The following is a 17,925-nucleotide window of genomic DNA, read 5'->3' on the forward strand; positions in this document are numbered from 1 at the left end:
TTTTTTCCCCTCCTATTTTCTATTTTTGTTCTACTTCCTAGAGATTTCCTTGACCTTATGCTCTAACCTTTCCATTGAATACTTTGTCTTGTCTATCTTATTTTTATTTTATTTTAAAATTTTATTTATTTATTGTTTTTGAGGAAGATTAGCCCTGAGCTAACTGCTGCCAATCCTCCTCTCTTTTTGCTGAGGAAGACTGGCCCTGAGCTAACATCCATGCCCATCTTCCTCTACTTAAATGTGGGACGCCTACCACAGCATGGCTTGCCAAGCGATGCCATGTCCGGACCCAGGATCCAAACCAGCAGACCCTGTGCTGCCAAAGCAGAATGGACGAACTTAACCACTGTGCCACTGGGCCGGCCGGCCCCTATCTTATTTTTAATTTGTAGAGTTCTCTTGTAGTCTGCCATTCTTTTTTTTTTTTTTTTAATAGCATTTGGTTTTTTCACCAATGCAATTTCTTGTCTTTCTAAGAGTGTTTAAGAATATTTTTTTTAAGTTTTCATTTGTCCTGAATTTTATCACTCCGATCAATTCCTTTTTCCAATTTGATCTCTCTTACTTGTTGTAGCCTTCGCTCAAATGTGTATTGGTCCCTGGCTGTCTCTTCAGATCTAAATGGAAGCACCATGAGTGAACAGGACTTTTGTTAACTGATGGGCTTCACTGCAAGGATTTGGGGGCCAAGCCTCTGCATTCTGAACCTTACCTGGGTTCTCTAGGACAAACTGGCTTTCCCTCTCCTGTCCCCCCAGTCACTTTCTCAAGGCCCAAGGTTGTGCTTCCTCTGTTCTGCCATGTCAGTTACCACTCCTTTATCTAGTCTTTTCGTCTTTCAAACATTAAAAACCATCTGCTGTTTATTCTGTCATATGTATAACCTTTTTTTTATGCCTTTAATTCTAATGAGATTGAAAGGAAGGGGAGAGGAAACAGATTTCTGGTCAGTCCACCATGTTTATCTCAAACTTTGAACCTGTGTTTAACGTGTAAATTGAAGTTTAAAGCTTTAATTCAATATAATTAATTATATTAATTCAGACAATATTTTTGGTTATACCTGTGATTAGCATCTTACACTTTTCTAGTAAGGCCTTCATTAAGAATTCTTTTCAAACCATGCACCCTGCCATGTTGTCCCGTTAATGTGCAATGTAGATGGAGTAGTTTTCATTAATGCATAAAGTGTTAGAAATTGTTAATTAAAAGTCATTAATTCTTAATAAACATATCTAAAACTTGTGAAAAAGGAGAGAGAAAAAAGTGAACTTCAGTTTATTTTGTAATGGGTTAAAAGGAGGGAGGAAGCACAATAGGAAAAGTCAGTAGACGGGCTCAGGATTTCAGTAGGTACTTGACAGTGAGGTTTGGGTTGTGACTCACTAGACGTGTAGGCATGATTATTTTCTAGTCTTTGCCATTGAACATTGTCTTCTAAGTAACACCTTCGCTTTCTTGTAAAGATTGTAGAAGTCCCTCTTTTCTGTCATTAGTGCTGAATGAGTGAGATAAATAGTATTCTTTGTCCCTGTCTATTCTAGTGACCAGCTGAAATAATACGTATGCACACTAAACTGTCAGTAGTGTTTTTTGCTGTTAGATTTTTTTTGGTATTTGCATTTTATATCCTTATGTTTGTCGGTGTAGCTTATTGAGGTTGTGAGCCAGCAATGGTAAGGCTTTAACCATAAAGACAGTTGTCTTAAATTTTTAAGCAAGATGAGGGGAAAGTAACCTGCTGTGGCAGCTAATATACCCAGGCTTTGCTCAGAGGCGTAGCTCTGCCACCTTCTAGTAAGTATGAGGTACTTGATACTGAAAATTTGGGTAGTTGGGAGTAAGCCTGGATGGATGAGCAAGTGTTCTGTGTTTCTTTGGTTGGATCTAGCCAGTGGACTGTAAGTTGCTAATTTACCTAAATGAGCCCCCATAGGGCTGTAAGACCACATCTAATTAAAATTCTTAAATGAAGCACTAATACTTTCAAAGACAAACCAATGTACATTCATAATAGAAAAAAATTTAAATACAGGAAAATGGGTGCAAATATCACCCAAAGCTCTACCAAACTCATCTACATTTTGGTGCATTTCCTTCCTATTCTTTCTCTTCCCCCCCATATAGGTGTTGGTCAGAACAGACCTTTATTATGGTGTTGTGTACGTCGTAGTACACCCTAATAGTAGTGACCTTAAAAAAGACTGTTCTTCCATTTGGAATAAAAGTATTTGAATGAATTAGTTTTTATTTTTCATGCTGTATTCATTTTTTGATATTCTGAAACTAAATTACCTATTAACTGAATGGCTTAAGGAACATATCAGAGTTTTAGATATAGTTAAAACATTTCTAGCTTGAAGGACAATTTAGTACTCCAAATAGTGATTCTTTTCAAAAATATAATGTCTGGAACTTTTTGTTAATAAGTAGCTTCATGGTAAAACATCTGAAACAAGCAAAATGGTGTTTTATATACCATATGGATATTTCTGATTGTTGGCTACTGGCAATTTTTAAATGCTCTGTATTTTAAAAAGCATCAACTAGATTTTCTCCCTGCCTCATTTTTTGTGTATTTGTGGGTGATACTGATGAGAGAGTGTGACAGCATGGTGAGAACTGTTATATATCAATAGAAAGAAGGAAGGCTCATCTGAATTAAACAAACCAAGCAAAAATTGATGGTATTCTGTGGTATTAAAGAATGCTACTGTTACTATCAACTGCTGACAGTGACTGGGATTTGGTTATTGGCCTCACTTTAACAAAGAGAATTGTCCTCACATAGTTGAGGCCATTTCAGTATTTTACCAGTGCTATGTTCTTGGGCTCTATATGAATAAATGGATACTTCTAAAGTGTTTTAAAGATAGTTTATTCTTTAGAGGGTCTCAAAAAGTTCATTGTCACCTTTCCAATACCACTGCAGATAAATTCTCACTAATTTGTATCTGTAGTAAGATTAACCTTCCAATTGTAATTGATTTTAAGTAATTTTTCAAACACTTGTGGAACTCCTGATTTGTCCTGTATTCTGTGCACAGCACCTGGAGGTAGGAGAGAGGAAAGAGTCCTCTCTTCCCTGGAGAAATTTACTTTCTTATGTGGGGAATACCCTGCAAGCAATTGATATCATGTGACAAGTGGTAAATCAGATGTGTGAGCGCACAGAAGGGGAGGTATTTTGTGGTGTGGCTGCTGGCAATATATCCTGGAGGTAGATGGGATCAAGCTTGCTGAGACAAGGAGGAAGAAAAAGGCCTTGTGGGCCGAGGGAACCGCATGAGTGAGGCAGGAAAGTGTGGTGAGTGTCAAATAACTTACAGAATAGAATCAATAAAATTTTGAAATGAATAGAAAGTATTCTCTGAGGTTCTCGCTTGAGTAATGTAATGACAGTCTTACCTAACATGAAGTGAAAATTCTCACATTTGTTTTATCTGTTTTTTTGGATGTGAGAGAATCTTAAAACAATACTCTTTTGTCCTCCAGCTAAGGAAACTGAAGCCCAGGGAGACCCATGGCCCCCTGACTTGTAGGTAGTGATGGAGCCGCCCTGGTGTGCAAGCCTCTGCCTCAAAAATGTTTGTTTCATCACACTATCTCCTGAACTAATATATTTACTATTGGCTTTCATTTACTGCAATAAAATGCTCTTGCTTCGGTATTATGTAAGGTATCACATTTTATTGTAGTAAATGAACATTAAGAATAGAACATCTCAGCTGCTTTCCCTCGCTGAAGAAAAAAACACTGAAATCTTATCCTAAATTTTTTACATTATTATAAGGGGAATTTATAACAGGTGCTTGGCAAGTTTGATTATAGGCACTATCTCAAGGGTAGCATTTTATAACCCATTCCTCAAATCTCGTCTGTGGAAGTTCGAGTATCCACTGGGTTTCCCATAGAGCTGCACATGATAGTCACACTCAGGCAGTTCATGAAGTGTAAGAAAAGTCTTAATGGTTAATCGTTTGACATTTTAACCAAGGAAAAAACACACTTCTATAGGTTTAACTTACTGTGACATTTTCTTCTATTTCCCTTCCCCTTCAGGTATCTCCAGGGCAGCTTACTAAAAAGTATAGCTCATGCTCAACAATATTTCTAGATGACAGCACAGTCAGCCAGCCTAATCTTAGAACCACAATAAAATGGTGAGTACATCTAGGTTACCAAGGACTGAGTGACAGACCCCCTTTTACTAAAAGCATCCTAGCCACATGCCATTTTAATCACTTGAGTGTCCTTTTCAGTGATCAAGTTAAGAAACTGGTGTCAATTATCTATTGATTTCAAGGACCTAAATATGAATTTTCAATTTCCATTTTAATCTTAGAGTACATGGTGGAAGGCAAAGCCAGTTAGCAAATAAGAAATCCCAGAAGTATATACATCTTTATTTGATGCATTTCTGTTATTAAGATATTGTTGAACATAATGAAAAGGAGAGGTTCTTTTTATTGGATGTTTCTAGAAAAAATTATTTCTTTATGAGCTATTGGCCTAAAACAATGTATACTGCTTTGGAAGCTACTCTTGGAAGAAGGAACAGCTTAGCTTGTCCCCTACTGGCACCAGAGTGTATCTGCATTTAAATTTAGTTGGATTTTGTCAGATTTTCCCCATTGTGCATTTTTTTCCTGCACTATTTCTGTATTGAAAATTCACTTCTCCTTCCTGTACCCCAAAGAGGGGGGAAATATATCAAGCCAGCCTTAAGGAACAAATTCTCAAGCTTAATTTCTTTATGGATGAAATTTGTTTGAGGTTTTAGTTTAATAGATTTAATTTAATTTTATACATGTGTGGAAATATATTATGGTATCAGTCCATATATATATAAGAAAATCACAGCAGAGAACAATGACGGTGATGAAGTTTTGGAAACACAGCTGTGGTCAGGTTTATACTAAAGCAAACAATGAACAGTGTCGTGATTTCCGGGAGTACCTCTTAGTACACAATTGGAGATGCACTTTCAAAACACCCTAAGACGAACCTTTGAAACTTATTTAAGGGAGGAAAAAAAGCGGGGTGCAGAGCTTCCTGACTCCTTTGGGGTTGTCCAAGGTTAATGTCTTCTTGGGATATGAGGGTTGATTTTCCAGAACCCAGTTTGGGAACTGCTACTTGAAAATATTAATATCCTTTTCCCTGATTTTATTTTTCAGTCTTAAAAACATAATTAGCTTATAAACTTAATTTTGTTTCTAATGTGCCAGCTTTTTAAGCTAATTAAATTATCAATACTTCTACTTGAGTTAAAAACAGCAAGTTCACAATCATAATAATGTAACTTTCCTGTCTCACTTAGAACAGTAGTTGAGATAAAATTGTATTTCAGCAAAAACTGAGCTCCATCTCTCTCTAAAGTCCTGAGCTTTGGCACCTATTAAGTAATCACTGAATGTTTTTATTCAACCAAGAAACTAAATCCATGGGTAAAATCTACTCTACTTTGGCTAGAGTTCGCGGCTTCTTTTGAATTCAAAAGAGTAGTGTTAAAGATTAACCTTGTTCAGACAAGTAGGTTTCATGCTTTTTTCCCCAAGTTAGTCTAATTTTTGGATGTACAATAAGTTTTAATTTGCTCCTATTAAGGCAGGTTCAGACCCCAGTCACGGACCAACACACCACTCGTCAAGCCACTCTGTGGTGATGTCCTACATACAAAAAAGAGGAAGATTGGCCACAGATGGGAGCTCAGAGCCACTCTTCTTGTCAAATAAATAAATGAATAAATAAAGATAAAAATGATCATCCAGTACATTCATTAGTAGTGAAATAAAGGTTTACTGAGAAAAATAATAGGGCAAAGTGGCTTTTATGAATGATTTTGAAAAATGTTTATCATGGGGTACTAGTGCATTGTTCTCAGTGGGGTAGGTGGGCCTTATTAGAATCACTTACGCAAACACATGCATTCCGCCCCCCGCCCCCAAGCCTTTTGATACGCTGAGGAAGAATGTGTGAGGCATGATTATATGGACCAAAGCATCCCAGGTGAGTCTGATCTTAACCCCAACTCATTTGTTCCCAAACTTTACTGCATGTTGCAATCACCTGGGGAGCTTTCAAAAACAATCCTGGTGCCCAAGTCATGCCCAATGCCAGTTAAATCAGAACATCCAGAGGTGGAAGCTAGGCAGTTTTTAAAGCTCTGCAGGTAATCCCAGTGTGCGGCCAAGCTTGCGAACCACTGCCTGGCTGGAGTGTAGGAGAAAGAAGAACTGCTTCTGACTATTGATGGGACCTTGGGCAACTCAGCTTTAAGCCTTGGTTCCCTTACCTGTAAAACAAGTTGTTGAATTAAATGTCATCTAAGATTCAGTGGTCCTTTTCAGTATATAACTGAATTTTGTGATTTTAAAATCAGTTTAAAGGTGAAACTGTTTGAAGCACTATAGAAGTATCCATCTTTGATGCTAACAATATAATAGGCCTTTTTACAAGTACCAGTATTCTATAGACCTAGTTGTCAAATTCAGATTTGCCTTCCCTCAACTACTTTGAGCTTCATTTTAGACACTGAGGGCAAAGGGAAGCATCGGACTTGACCAGGAGAACCCCTTTGTTGCCTCATGCACAACTCTGTGAGGAGCTCAGTGGCTTGAAGAGGGTCTGAGGACTTAGACCTCTTCATTAACATTTCATTTAAACTAATTTGGAAATACCTGTCATTAATATTATACTGTGTAATACTACGCTGTGTTGTTGGCACTGCTTATTTCAGGAGATCTAGACCTATCTTCAGTTTTGTCGGCACTTATATTATTGAATTTTCTGATGATTATGTTTATGTGATTTAAAATGATTATATTTAGTATAGAACACGTCATTATTTACTTCTAGGGAAATAATGGAAAATGGGTGGGTAGGTGGATAGTGAGCTAAATCAACTGAAATGTAGAGCCTAACAACCTTAAAAAAAAAAACCCACAAAACTGTGTGGCTTAAATTTAAGCATGTGTACAAATGAATGAAACTTGTACAGGATGAAAGCTCCTTTGGGTAGGAGGGCAAATGACAGGGGAAATAATGTAATAATTCATATATTGAAGAATCAACCAAAACGTGTCATCTAACAGCATATTACCTAGCATTTTGATTCTCCTATTTTTTCTAAAGCCAAAGAACTAAAATGAGGCTAAAAGTGCCCTATGGTGCCCATTCTGAATTAGAGGATTGCAGGGCCACTGGGCAGCTGGAAAGATCTTCCCTCCCCCAACCCCTTTAAAATAATGTCTTCAGGTCTAAGATGATAAACATCAATTGTTACCGCTTTTTTTTTTCCTCCACAGTGTGACCTTAGCAATATATTACCACATAAAGAACAGGTGAGCTCTTTTAAAACCTGTCTTGTTATTCCAGCTGATTTATTTGCAAGATATTAAGTTCAGTGTTAGGAAATAATTATAGACATTATTACAGTAAGCTATAGCATGCTTTTATTACAATTTGAAGTGAATCATTTGTTTTTGGTCTTAGGATTCTTAACACTTACATTATTGAGTATTTGTGTGGCTTATATTGATATTTACTATACTGGAAATTAAAATTGAGAATTTAAAAATTAAATCCATTATATTTCCATGGTTTTCATCCATTATATTTTCAGGGTTTTCATGGTATTATTGAACTTTGAGCTAGATAGTTCTTTGTTGTGGGGGGCTGTCCTGTGCTTTATAGGATATTTAGCAGCATCCCTGGCCTCTACTTGCTGGATGCCAGTAGCACCCTCTCCCGCACTCTACATTGTGACAACCAAAAATGTCTCCAACCGTGGCCAATGTCTGCTGGGGGACAAAATCACCCCTAATTGGGAACCACAGTGTTAAGATAAATAATATTTTTTATGAAAATAACTTATTTTCCACAATAAAAAATGTTGAGCGAAAAGTGTGTCGTTGATTTACATTTTTGCAAATCTCTTTAATGTCTGGCTTAATAGAAGACAGCTGATTCTCATAACTACTCTGTCTTCAGTCATTTGCAATCACTTCAGTCATTTCAGTCATTTGTTTTGAAGAAACAATGAAGAAGACCTAGCCTCATGTAGAGATATAGTTGAAAAAAGGTGTATTTTTAAAGCCTTAAGATAATTGTAGGTATATTCTTTGATACTATACCAGAGAGTGATAGTTTCTTAAATTAGTTACAGTGGAATTTTAAATCATATCAGTGAACTTGTAGTAAGCATGTTACATTAATACCCATTGATCGGTCTTGTATGTTGAATGGATCTTTTACCTATGTGATTTTACAATATTATGAATTGGCCATTTGGAAAGTATTGGTTCACATTTCTTTATACAGTGTCAAAAACTCACTTTTTAAAATTATCACCACCAATCTTATGAGAAAAGTCTTTAAAGTCTTGAGAAACTGTCAAGCTCACAATAGAAGGTACAAGTTTTCCCAAATCCTGATTTTTGGCTTGAATTTTAACATCGGAAACAAATAACTTATTTTTACAGTTTGGTACCACAGCCTTGATTCATGTTCAGAAACCAGTAGTTTTACCCACTTTTGCTTTAAAGTAATCATTGCAAATGTCAAACCGTGTAAGGTATTATCTTAGTATTCCTATCAAAACAGTTTTGATCTCATGGGCCTCCTGAAGGAGGTCTAGGGGAGCCCAGAGGCCTGCAGACCACACGGAGAGCCCCTGTTTACATGAGCACAATGTGTTAGTGTGGTGGATTTTTAAATAAAAAGACTAGTCTCTTTTAAATAAAAAGAGAATTAAGTTTTTAACTTAAACTATTTAAAAGAGACAAAAAGAGATGATAAGAATATAATATAGCAATGTAAAGAGGGGAAAAAAGAGGGAAAAAGCATGAGTCTCACTCACATTCGTTGAAGTTTCAAAGACTTGCCCACTATGCCGCACCAGAAAATGTTCTCATGTGTCCCAGTGTGAGGCTAGAGGGTGGAAGTACGTTTGGGTTACTGGCATTGCCTGTTAGGGTGGGTCAGTGCCTATAAAGGCAACTCAGGCTGGTCGTTGTGGAAAAGATTTCACAGAATTTGACGTTCTAAGTAAAAAGAGGTGAGGAAACCCTCTAACAGAATCCAGGGGAATAATTTGTAAAACTGCTTTGTTGAAGGTTAAGCTTCTCTCTCTCCCCTGTCTACTCCCAGCAGATATTTTACTAGGATATTAACAATTCCTGGATTCATTTTTTAAATGCACATTCTTATTTTATAGAGATGCAAATCGATCCTTGGATATTTTTGATGAGAGATCACATCCACTCACAGTAAGTGTCAGTTTTGTTGAAATTTTATTTTCCTCTCATACAGTCGTGTTTATTTCATGCTGATTCACTTTGAAATTAATTACTAGAAGAAAATTACTCCCTCCAGCTTGAAGTCTAAATCATCTTCCTTTCAGTCTTCTTGCCCACCCCATGCTGTATCTGATCATTTTACAAAAGGAATGTTGTATAAGGGATATGACAGAGTAAGAACTGAATTGCAGCTTTGCATAATTAGTGAGCTAAGGTGAGTAACTGTACCCAAATAATAGAAAATGTATCTTTCTAAATAGCATCAATGTAAATATTTGTGAATAAAGCTAACAAATATGTTAAGATCTCTATGAAGAAAATTAGAAAATGTTTAAATTTTAAATCAATTAAGATGACAAAAATTTTAAAATTCACTTCCTTGGGTGCTCTATAGCCACATGTGGCTGGTGAGTACTATGTAGGCCAGCATAGTCTTAGAGCCTTATGATTACAAGGAACTGAAAATGTTTTCTCAAAGGTGTTTGCAAATAAGTATGATAAATGGTGATCAGCAAAGACTTTTGAGCCTAAAAATAGTTTACATTTAGATAGAATTCTGTGGAGACAAGGTGGAAAGGAATATACACAGTCATGTGCCACATAACGTTTTGGTCAACAATGGACTGCATATACGACGGTGCTCCCATAAGATTAGCACCATATAGCCTGGGTGTGCAGTAGGCTGTGCCATCTAGGTTTGTGTAAGTGCCCTGTGATGTCCGCACAGTGATGAAATTGCCTAATGAAGAATTTCTCAGAACATGTCCCTGTTGTTAAGTGAGGCATGACTGTGTAAATTTTCCCAGGTTGTACCTGTATTTTTCTTTAATGGATGGTGTTGAGTACTGAATCATTATGGTATTTAAGATCTCATGGTTTATATATAAAAGACTGAAAGACGTCTCACCCAATGACGCTTATTTTAAGGGGCACGTGGGCACAAGTAGAAGACTGCTGTTGTAAGGGTACTTAAGTATTTTTCTTCAGTAGATACTTTTTCGCATTTTCTCTCCTTCCAGCGAGAAAAGATTCCAGAGGAATACTTCGAGCATGATCCTGAACACAAATTTATTTACAGATTTGTTCGTACTCTTTTTAGTGCTGCACAGCTAACAGCTGAATGTGCAATAGTAACTTTGGTAAGATATTTCTTCTTTCATAAAGCATCTTTAGAAATTTCTGTCTTGTACACAGGGTATGGTTCTGTTTTTCAAATGAAAGTAAGTTCCTCAAATGATCATCAGAGCTTTATTAAGAGAAACCCATCAAAGGAAAGTAAAATACACACATTTAAGCTTAATCATTATGATTTAAAATGTTACCATTGCTTTTCTCATCACAAAACAATTGCTATTAAAGGCAGCAGGAGAGATTTCTGGTTTCTCCCTCCACACCTCAGGACGGACACACACACACACCCCTCCACACCTCAGGACACACACACACACGCACACACACCCACACCCCACCCCCACACACACCCGGTGTGCTGGTAGGGTGAGATGGGGGCAATAACAGAACCATCTGGTCCACAGGCAGACTGATTCCACGCAGGTCTAAGCTGCATCCCAGGCTGTATTCCTCGGCAGTTCTGAGGTGTGTCCTGACTGAGCACTACTGCCCTAAGTTCTCTCTTCCTTGGGTGATGGGTGTTATCCACCCCTGCTTTCCTCTTGTGCCTGCCTGTGCAGTTGCCCAGGATTGGAGAGCCAATAGGACTTGGAAAGGCTTTACTAGTTAGCCTGCTAAGCTACAGCTGTGTAAGGACCTTTGTGTCATCCACACAGAATTCCTATCATAAGATTTTATCACTTTGAGTAATAAATCGTATTCTAGTAAGAGGTGGTTGGGATTGTTTTATTCCTCCCTACAGCAAACCTATAGGAGAAAGTCAGCTGCATGGTCTGGAGGGAGAGAATACTTAGGTCAGTGCCTACTCCTTTAGTATCCAGTTAGAATTTAGGAGAGGAGGCTTGGGCCTTTGAGTAGAGAGACCTCCATGGGCGCTGGATCTGACACAGGCCTTTTCATGGAGCTACGAGCCATGTGAGTGCTTGGCACATGCTGGAGAGAGGCAGGGATAGTGCTTCCCTGTGGAGAGCAGGTCATGCCCGGCTGGAGGAGGAGTTCTTTGTGGGCAAGTTTAGCTCGATGCACCTGTGAGACAGTGCAGTGGCAGTGTCTAGTAATCATTTGAATATGTGGAATTGGAGAATGAATCTGAGGTGGAGGTAGGGAATTAAGAATAGCTTTTCCAATGCAGAGAAAGTGTGTAGAATAAAAAGTAGATAGAAGATAGATCTGTAAGGACTGTCAGCACTTCAGGGATCAGTCCCAGAGGAGTGGCGACAGTGGTAGGAAAACCAGAAGAGGGTGGTGAAGAGACGGCCAGATGAGAGAGGTTCCAGGGAGTGTGGTCTGAATGCTAAATGCTGCCAGGAAGCTGTGCATTCTGCAGATACCACTGGCTCCCTCCTCTGTGTCGTCTTCTAGGTGCTAGGGAGAGAGGAGAAAACAGGTTGAATAAAGGTCTTGCCTTTATGGAGCTTACATTCTAGTGAGGAAGACAAGTATTTTTTTTAAATGAGTGTTTTTAAAAAGATGACTGTTTCAGGTAGTAGTAAATACCAAGAAGATAAAGCAGGGTGAAGGGCTAAAGAGCGTAGAGGGGCTTTGTATTTTAAATAGGATGATCAGGAGGAGCCTCCTCATGGGGTCCCATTTGAACCGTTACCTGACTGAACTGTGGAAGATGTGGAGCTCTGGCATTACGGGCAGAGGGGACAAGTGCAAGACTCTGAGACGGGAACATGTTTTGTGTGTTGAAGGAACAGTAAGTAGTGTGGTCAGAGTGAGGAATGAGGGAAAGAGTGTAGGTGAGGTCACAGAAGGGCAATGGCCTATCTTATAGGGCCTGCTAGCTTGCAGGCTAGTGAAGAAGTTAAATTTTTATTTGTTTGGTCGAAAACCTTTGGCAGATCTTGAGCAGAGAGCGAAGTGCCCTTTATTTAAGAGGCTCTATGGGCTGCCTTGGGGGCAGTACACTGTAGTTAGGAGTCACAGTGGAGGCAGTGACAGTGATACATGTAAGAAGTGACAAGTAAGAAGAGGAAGTGCTCAGATTACCAGTGAAGGCAGAGAGGACAAGAATTGCTAACAGATCAGAGTGGGCTAACTCCAGTGGAGGTGTTTGGCCTCAACAACTATGCGAATGGCAGTGCCCTTTACGTTGTTAGGGAAGGCTGGGGGTGGAGAGTGGAGATGCAGAGTTCTGGTTTGCATGTGCGAAGGCACCCATGACCTTGGCAAGAGCAGTTTCAGTGAGTGATAGCGGCAGGAGGCAGACTAAAGTGGGTTACTGAGAGGATGAGATGTTGAGAAGCAAGCAGTGGGGCATTTACTGTGAGCACAGTGAGAGGGGGCATTCTGGGGCTTCTTGGGGTGGGATGGGAACAATGTAAACACACTCATGGGGGGAAAGTCTGGCAAGAGGGAAAAATTCTCCAAAAAGAGTTGTGGGAACAGTGTTCTGCAGAAGTGGGAATGGGATCAACTTCACTGGTAGAAGAGTTAGCTTCAGTGAGAAGAAAGAGAAGTCTCAGTTCCCCTGACACGGGGGCAAGTGGAATAAATGAGTGTCGGCACATACCAAGTTTGCCAGGAAGGGGATGGGAGGTTGAGAGGTTGAAGTGTTGTATGAGTGCCTCTAATTATTCCCATAAAGTAGAAAATTGAACCTTTCAGGGAAGTTCACTCTTACGATACCTGAGAGTGCTGAGTTTTGGGGCATGGGAGCAGATTTTCACAAATCACGAAATATTCTGTAACCATTTGCTTTTGAAAACACAGTTGAGTTGGGAGAACACTGGCAAATCTGAGCTGTCGGTCTGCTAACCCGCAGACAATAAACGTACTCTCTAAAATTGGACTTTTTCCTTTCCGTCAAATGGGCACCGATGCTCTTCAGCAGAGCACCCTCTGCAACAACAAATCACAGCTCACCTCTTTAATCCTTACTCAGCTATTAACTTCGCCCAGGTCTTTGTAGACTGGACATTTGATACATGTAAACGAAGTCTTGAAATCTCCTCACAATGGCCTGGCAGGTCTGGAGGAGGCCCAGGGAGGCCAAGACCTGCAGCTCTGTTGCCGACTTCAAACCCGCAGAACTGACTGAGCTGCAGGTCGTGTGAGACAGAAAGGAATGACCATGAAATGATCATGGAGATGTGACAGATGGGATATTGCATGGACTGTCCTGTGTGTGCATGTGTGTTCCTTAAAAAGGCACTAAATATGGGAACACTTGACAGTTGTGAAGACTTCTCAAACGCACCCGTTTGTACTGCCTGTCCTGCTGTGCCACACAGCAACCACTGGGAGGCTCCCCTGACCACTAGTTTTTATCTTCAGCTCGCACCACAAAAGGACTAGTTACCGTGAAAAGAAGATAAGATGTGCTGAGCACTGCCAGGGTTTTACATTTTCCAATCTTAGGTAAAGTCATCACATAACTGCCAGCCAGAGATGGTTCCTTGCACGTGGTTGGCACTCAAGTTAACAACTTGAATCTACACTGGGCTGTGTGTCTTGCCCTTTGCTTGTGGGAAGGCAGTAACTCTGTGCGTGTCTGCAGGCTGCCCTTTGCCATTCACTCCTGTGACCAAAATTGGGCTGGACATTCGCATGGGCAGGGTAGGCAGCAAGACTCTGACTTAGGACTGTGACCTGGCCTCTGGCTTTGGCTGGCCGAGCAAAGTCTCTGTACAACCTAAGAATAAAAAAACAACCCTGTCGTTCCTAACAGTTCTTATTACGGCACTTAAACTGAACTAAAATCAAAGACCAGTGCTCTACTTTTGCAGGTTTACTTAGAAAGGCTTTTAACTTATGCTGAGATCGACATTTGTCCCACTAACTGGAAAAGAATTGTTTTGGGAGCCATTCTTCTTGCCTCCAAGGTTTGGGACGATCAGGCTGTATGGAATGTGGACTACTGCCAGATCCTCAAGGACATTACAGTTGAGGACATGTGAGTTTGTAAGGTTTTGGTGAACTTTCTAACCATTTTTCAATACCTCATTTGCTCCCATAAAGTTGAAATTTTAAGAAATATTTTTAAAGGTTACATTGTGCAGAGAACTGAAATAGGCAGAAAATTACATACTCCTTTCTATCCTATCTACCCATCTGTGGTGTAACAATTCATATTTCCAATCATTAATTGATAGGTCTTCATGTGTTACTGTAATAATGTGCTTGATAAATTGAAATGTGTTTTCCTGGTGAGTTTTGGCAAACATTTTACAAGCTTACTACCAGAACAACGTAGTACAGTAAATATCTTCATGGCTTTCTTAAAGCTGTCTACCAGTTTTGGTCCATTTTTAAGGGGACACATGTCTAACGTTTGAAATAAGTGACCACTGTTAAGGTTGTAGGGCCTCTAGGCTATTGAGAAGGTTATAACCTCAGCCTGAGTCACACATTGTATATTTGCTTTTGCTGGTCTTTCCTTCCTTTTCATCTCAAGTTGTGGTGTTAGAGAAACCATGACACAAAAGTAGCCACATGGAAAGGTTTCAGGCCCCTGTGCTCCTATCTCTTCCCTTATTAGGAGTATTGCGCATATTTAAAAATGGGTCTGATGAGTTAGGAAGCTCCTACCTCTCAGGCAGTCCAAGAAGTGTCGCTGGGCATCACCCAGTGCCCATTCCATTTGAGAGTCTCCTGGGGCGCTTGGCAGCCACTGCAGCACTTGCATGCTAGGTTAGCTGTGAGGCTGCTCCTCACAGGTGGCATGCTGACGTGGGGGTGAAACACCACACCTAACGAGGGCTTCCATCTGGCCACCCTGGCTGCTGCACAGGGCCCTGAGGGCAGCAGGCAGCATGAGCCAAAGAGGCATTTCCAGCAGACTCTCAAAGTCCCCACTTGATGGTGAAAATGTCTTTGTGGGTGACTTTAGAAAAATGTGAGAGAACACTGCTTGATTACTGAACAGCACAGGAAGATCAAGATTCTGGTGGGTAGTACAAGAGTTTGTTTTGTTTCGTCTGACCATCACTGTAGATAAGACTCATTCAGAATCATCAAAATGCATATTTACAACTGCAGTGAGAGTCCTTGTGACTAAGAGGAGGGACCAGTGATGGTTGGTAGCTGTCAAAGTGGCTTTTGGCGAAAATGCCCACTTGGATAATGTGTAAACTGAGTGGTCATGGTGGTGTTGCTGGTAGCGTCTTAGCAACAGTCTGATGGCAAATAACGAATGAAATGAATGGAAGTACTTTTGGAAGTTGAAGAAGCTAAAGTGACTTTGATCACCACTGTCATCAGTCTTCAGACTGGTCCCTTGAAGGAAGGAAAATTTGTCATCATGAACACCAGTCCTGCCGTGATGGCAGCTGAAATTTTCTTAAAACCTGCCACTGTGCTGACCGGGCCTCTGGTTCTAGTCTTAACTTGGGATATGTGTGGAGTTTTCCGGCCATGAGCTCCAGGAGTGGTGGTGCAGTCTCCAGCTGCAGGAAGACTGTTGGAGACAATGCTTCGTGTGTGAACAGAGAAACCCCAGGGTCTCCGTTGGTGACAGACTGCTCTTGTTTATGATCTCGGGAAATTGGAAAGCTTTACAACAAAGCGTTTCATGTACATTTGTCCCCCCCGCTGTTAACTACTGTTTGTAATGGTCTCATTTTGAGTCTAAATTGAAAAATTGGTGTCTATCAGCTTTTTCTTAAAACTTTCCAACATCTGTATGTCTTGTTAGAATATATTTTCCTCCAAAAGAATAAGTTAAACTGAGCAGCTGCTATTCAGAAAATTTGCTATGCCTGTAAGTGATATGCTATTCATCCATCCTGCCATTTAACAACAAAAAACCCAGAAGATGCGTATTCTGTAGGCATGAGACTTTGCTTCAGTGATTAAACCACTATTAATAGACATGTTAATCCTATGAAGTACTGTATTTCTACACAATTAAAATGTATTAGTGGAGGAAATATAAAAGGGATAGTGAAGTGCCTTTACTCCTGTAGTAAATTAAGTCCTGATTAGCTGATTATCAAAACATTATCTGATTTACATTTCTATAGACTTACAGTCCTATGAACAGGAAATTAATTATGGAAGTAGGTTCAGTTGGGTTTCAAGTTCAACAAATGAGAAAACCTCATCTCTGCTTGTGTTCTGACTGTCTTCTATACAGGAAGGCATCAAGCCTCTGTGGACCTATCCAGTGGTCAGTATTATTAATTATTAATCTACTAAAACTTTAAAACCAAGAAATCAAATATGTTATAAAATAAGACTCTCATGTTTGTTCAGGTATTTATCATTTTTATATAATTAACTGTCTAAATGGATTATTGTGAAAGGGTAAGACTTACTCTAATTTTATATTTATTTACTTAAACATTTGGCAAGTGATGGCTGTATATTCCCGTAGCAAAGGACTGCTCCCAGCGTTTTCCTCTCCCACTTCACTGAACTCGCCCCTGAGGGTGTGTTCACGTTCTGTTCTGACAGGGGCGCTGGAGGCCAAGCCTCTCAGGGTCGCATCCCCATTGTGGGAGAAACACTGTTTGCATTGTGAGTCCAGTGCTCCATCAGACAGAGCTCGTATCATAAAGTGGGTTTATCGAGCCAAGACATCAATCTTTAATCTTTCTGCCTTCCCAAGTTTAAAAAGTGCATCTTGTCCTATCGTAGTGACAATTTCTCACCCCAGTAAGATTAAGGTGAGCAGAAACTTGCATTATGCCCTTTGACATAGCCCCATGCACTGGGCGGTGCGGGGTGGGGGGGGATTCCGTTTCCCATAAAATGTAGCTTATTTATTTATTTGAGATAAATCCTTGTTGCCTCAAGAGTTTTTCCCCCTCAGAGATAATAGCAGTGGCTCTCGATGGATCCATTTGTTGCCGTGGTGATGCGCCCACTCCTTTTGTTGGCTCTCTCTACTTCAATAAGCCCCTTCCTGTTATCGGCCTGGTGAAAATGTCTGCAAGTTCTTCAGAGCTAATAAACAGCATACATCATTCCTTTCATCTGATCACTATAGTGGGGCCTTGTGAGTGAGCGTGGCACATGAATCGCCAGCTGCACTAATGGAGCTCTGAAGAATGAGCCCCCTAGTCGACAGCACGAGCATGCGAGAGGGCCGAAACCTATTCCCCTGGTCCCAACTTGGACTGCGGGGATGCAGAAAGGACCACATATAGCTGCACCTTGTTTGAACATTAGTGTATTCATCCAGCTGCTAGCCTTTATTTGTTTCAAAACAGAATTTAGAGCCATCCTAGTAGCTTAGAAGATATTTTGGAAAATAGCCCAGTTGACTAAAATTGTCCTGTGTTGGTTTTATTATCTCCTCCTCCCCTAGGAATGAGATGGAAAGACATTTTTTGGAGCTACTTCAGTTTAATATTAACGTTCCTGCCAGTGTTTATGCCAAATACTACTTTGACCTTCGCTCCTTAGCAGATGACAACAACCTGAATTTTCTGTTTGCTCCTCTGAGCAAAGAAAGAGCACAGAACCTGGAGGTAAGCCTGTGAAATCACTAAGTGGGGTTTTCTTTTGGTGACCAAAGCCAGCATCTATGCCTAAGTCA

General features: G+C 40.0%; 1 protein-coding gene across 1 annotated transcript in view; it reads left to right on the forward strand.

The window, feature by feature from the left end:
- The window catches only part of CCNYL1 (cyclin Y like 1), a 33,355-nt gene that overhangs the window by 14,200 nt on the left and 1,230 nt on the right, over nucleotides 1-17,925 (forward strand). Inside the window, exons 4-9 of the mRNA XM_046657891.1 lie at nucleotides 4,066-4,166; nucleotides 7,314-7,349; nucleotides 9,224-9,275; nucleotides 10,325-10,444; nucleotides 14,171-14,337; nucleotides 17,695-17,857. Coding sequence (XP_046513847.1) covers nucleotides 4,066-4,166; nucleotides 7,314-7,349; nucleotides 9,224-9,275; nucleotides 10,325-10,444; nucleotides 14,171-14,337; nucleotides 17,695-17,857 — 639 coding nt within the window. The remainder of the gene's footprint in view (nucleotides 1-4,065; nucleotides 4,167-7,313; nucleotides 7,350-9,223; nucleotides 9,276-10,324; nucleotides 10,445-14,170; nucleotides 14,338-17,694; nucleotides 17,858-17,925) is intronic.

This window comes from Equus quagga, chromosome 4 (assembly GCF_021613505.1).
Source record: "Equus quagga isolate Etosha38 chromosome 4, UCLA_HA_Equagga_1.0, whole genome shotgun sequence".
Lineage (NCBI taxonomy): Eukaryota > Metazoa > Chordata > Mammalia > Perissodactyla > Equidae > Equus > Equus quagga.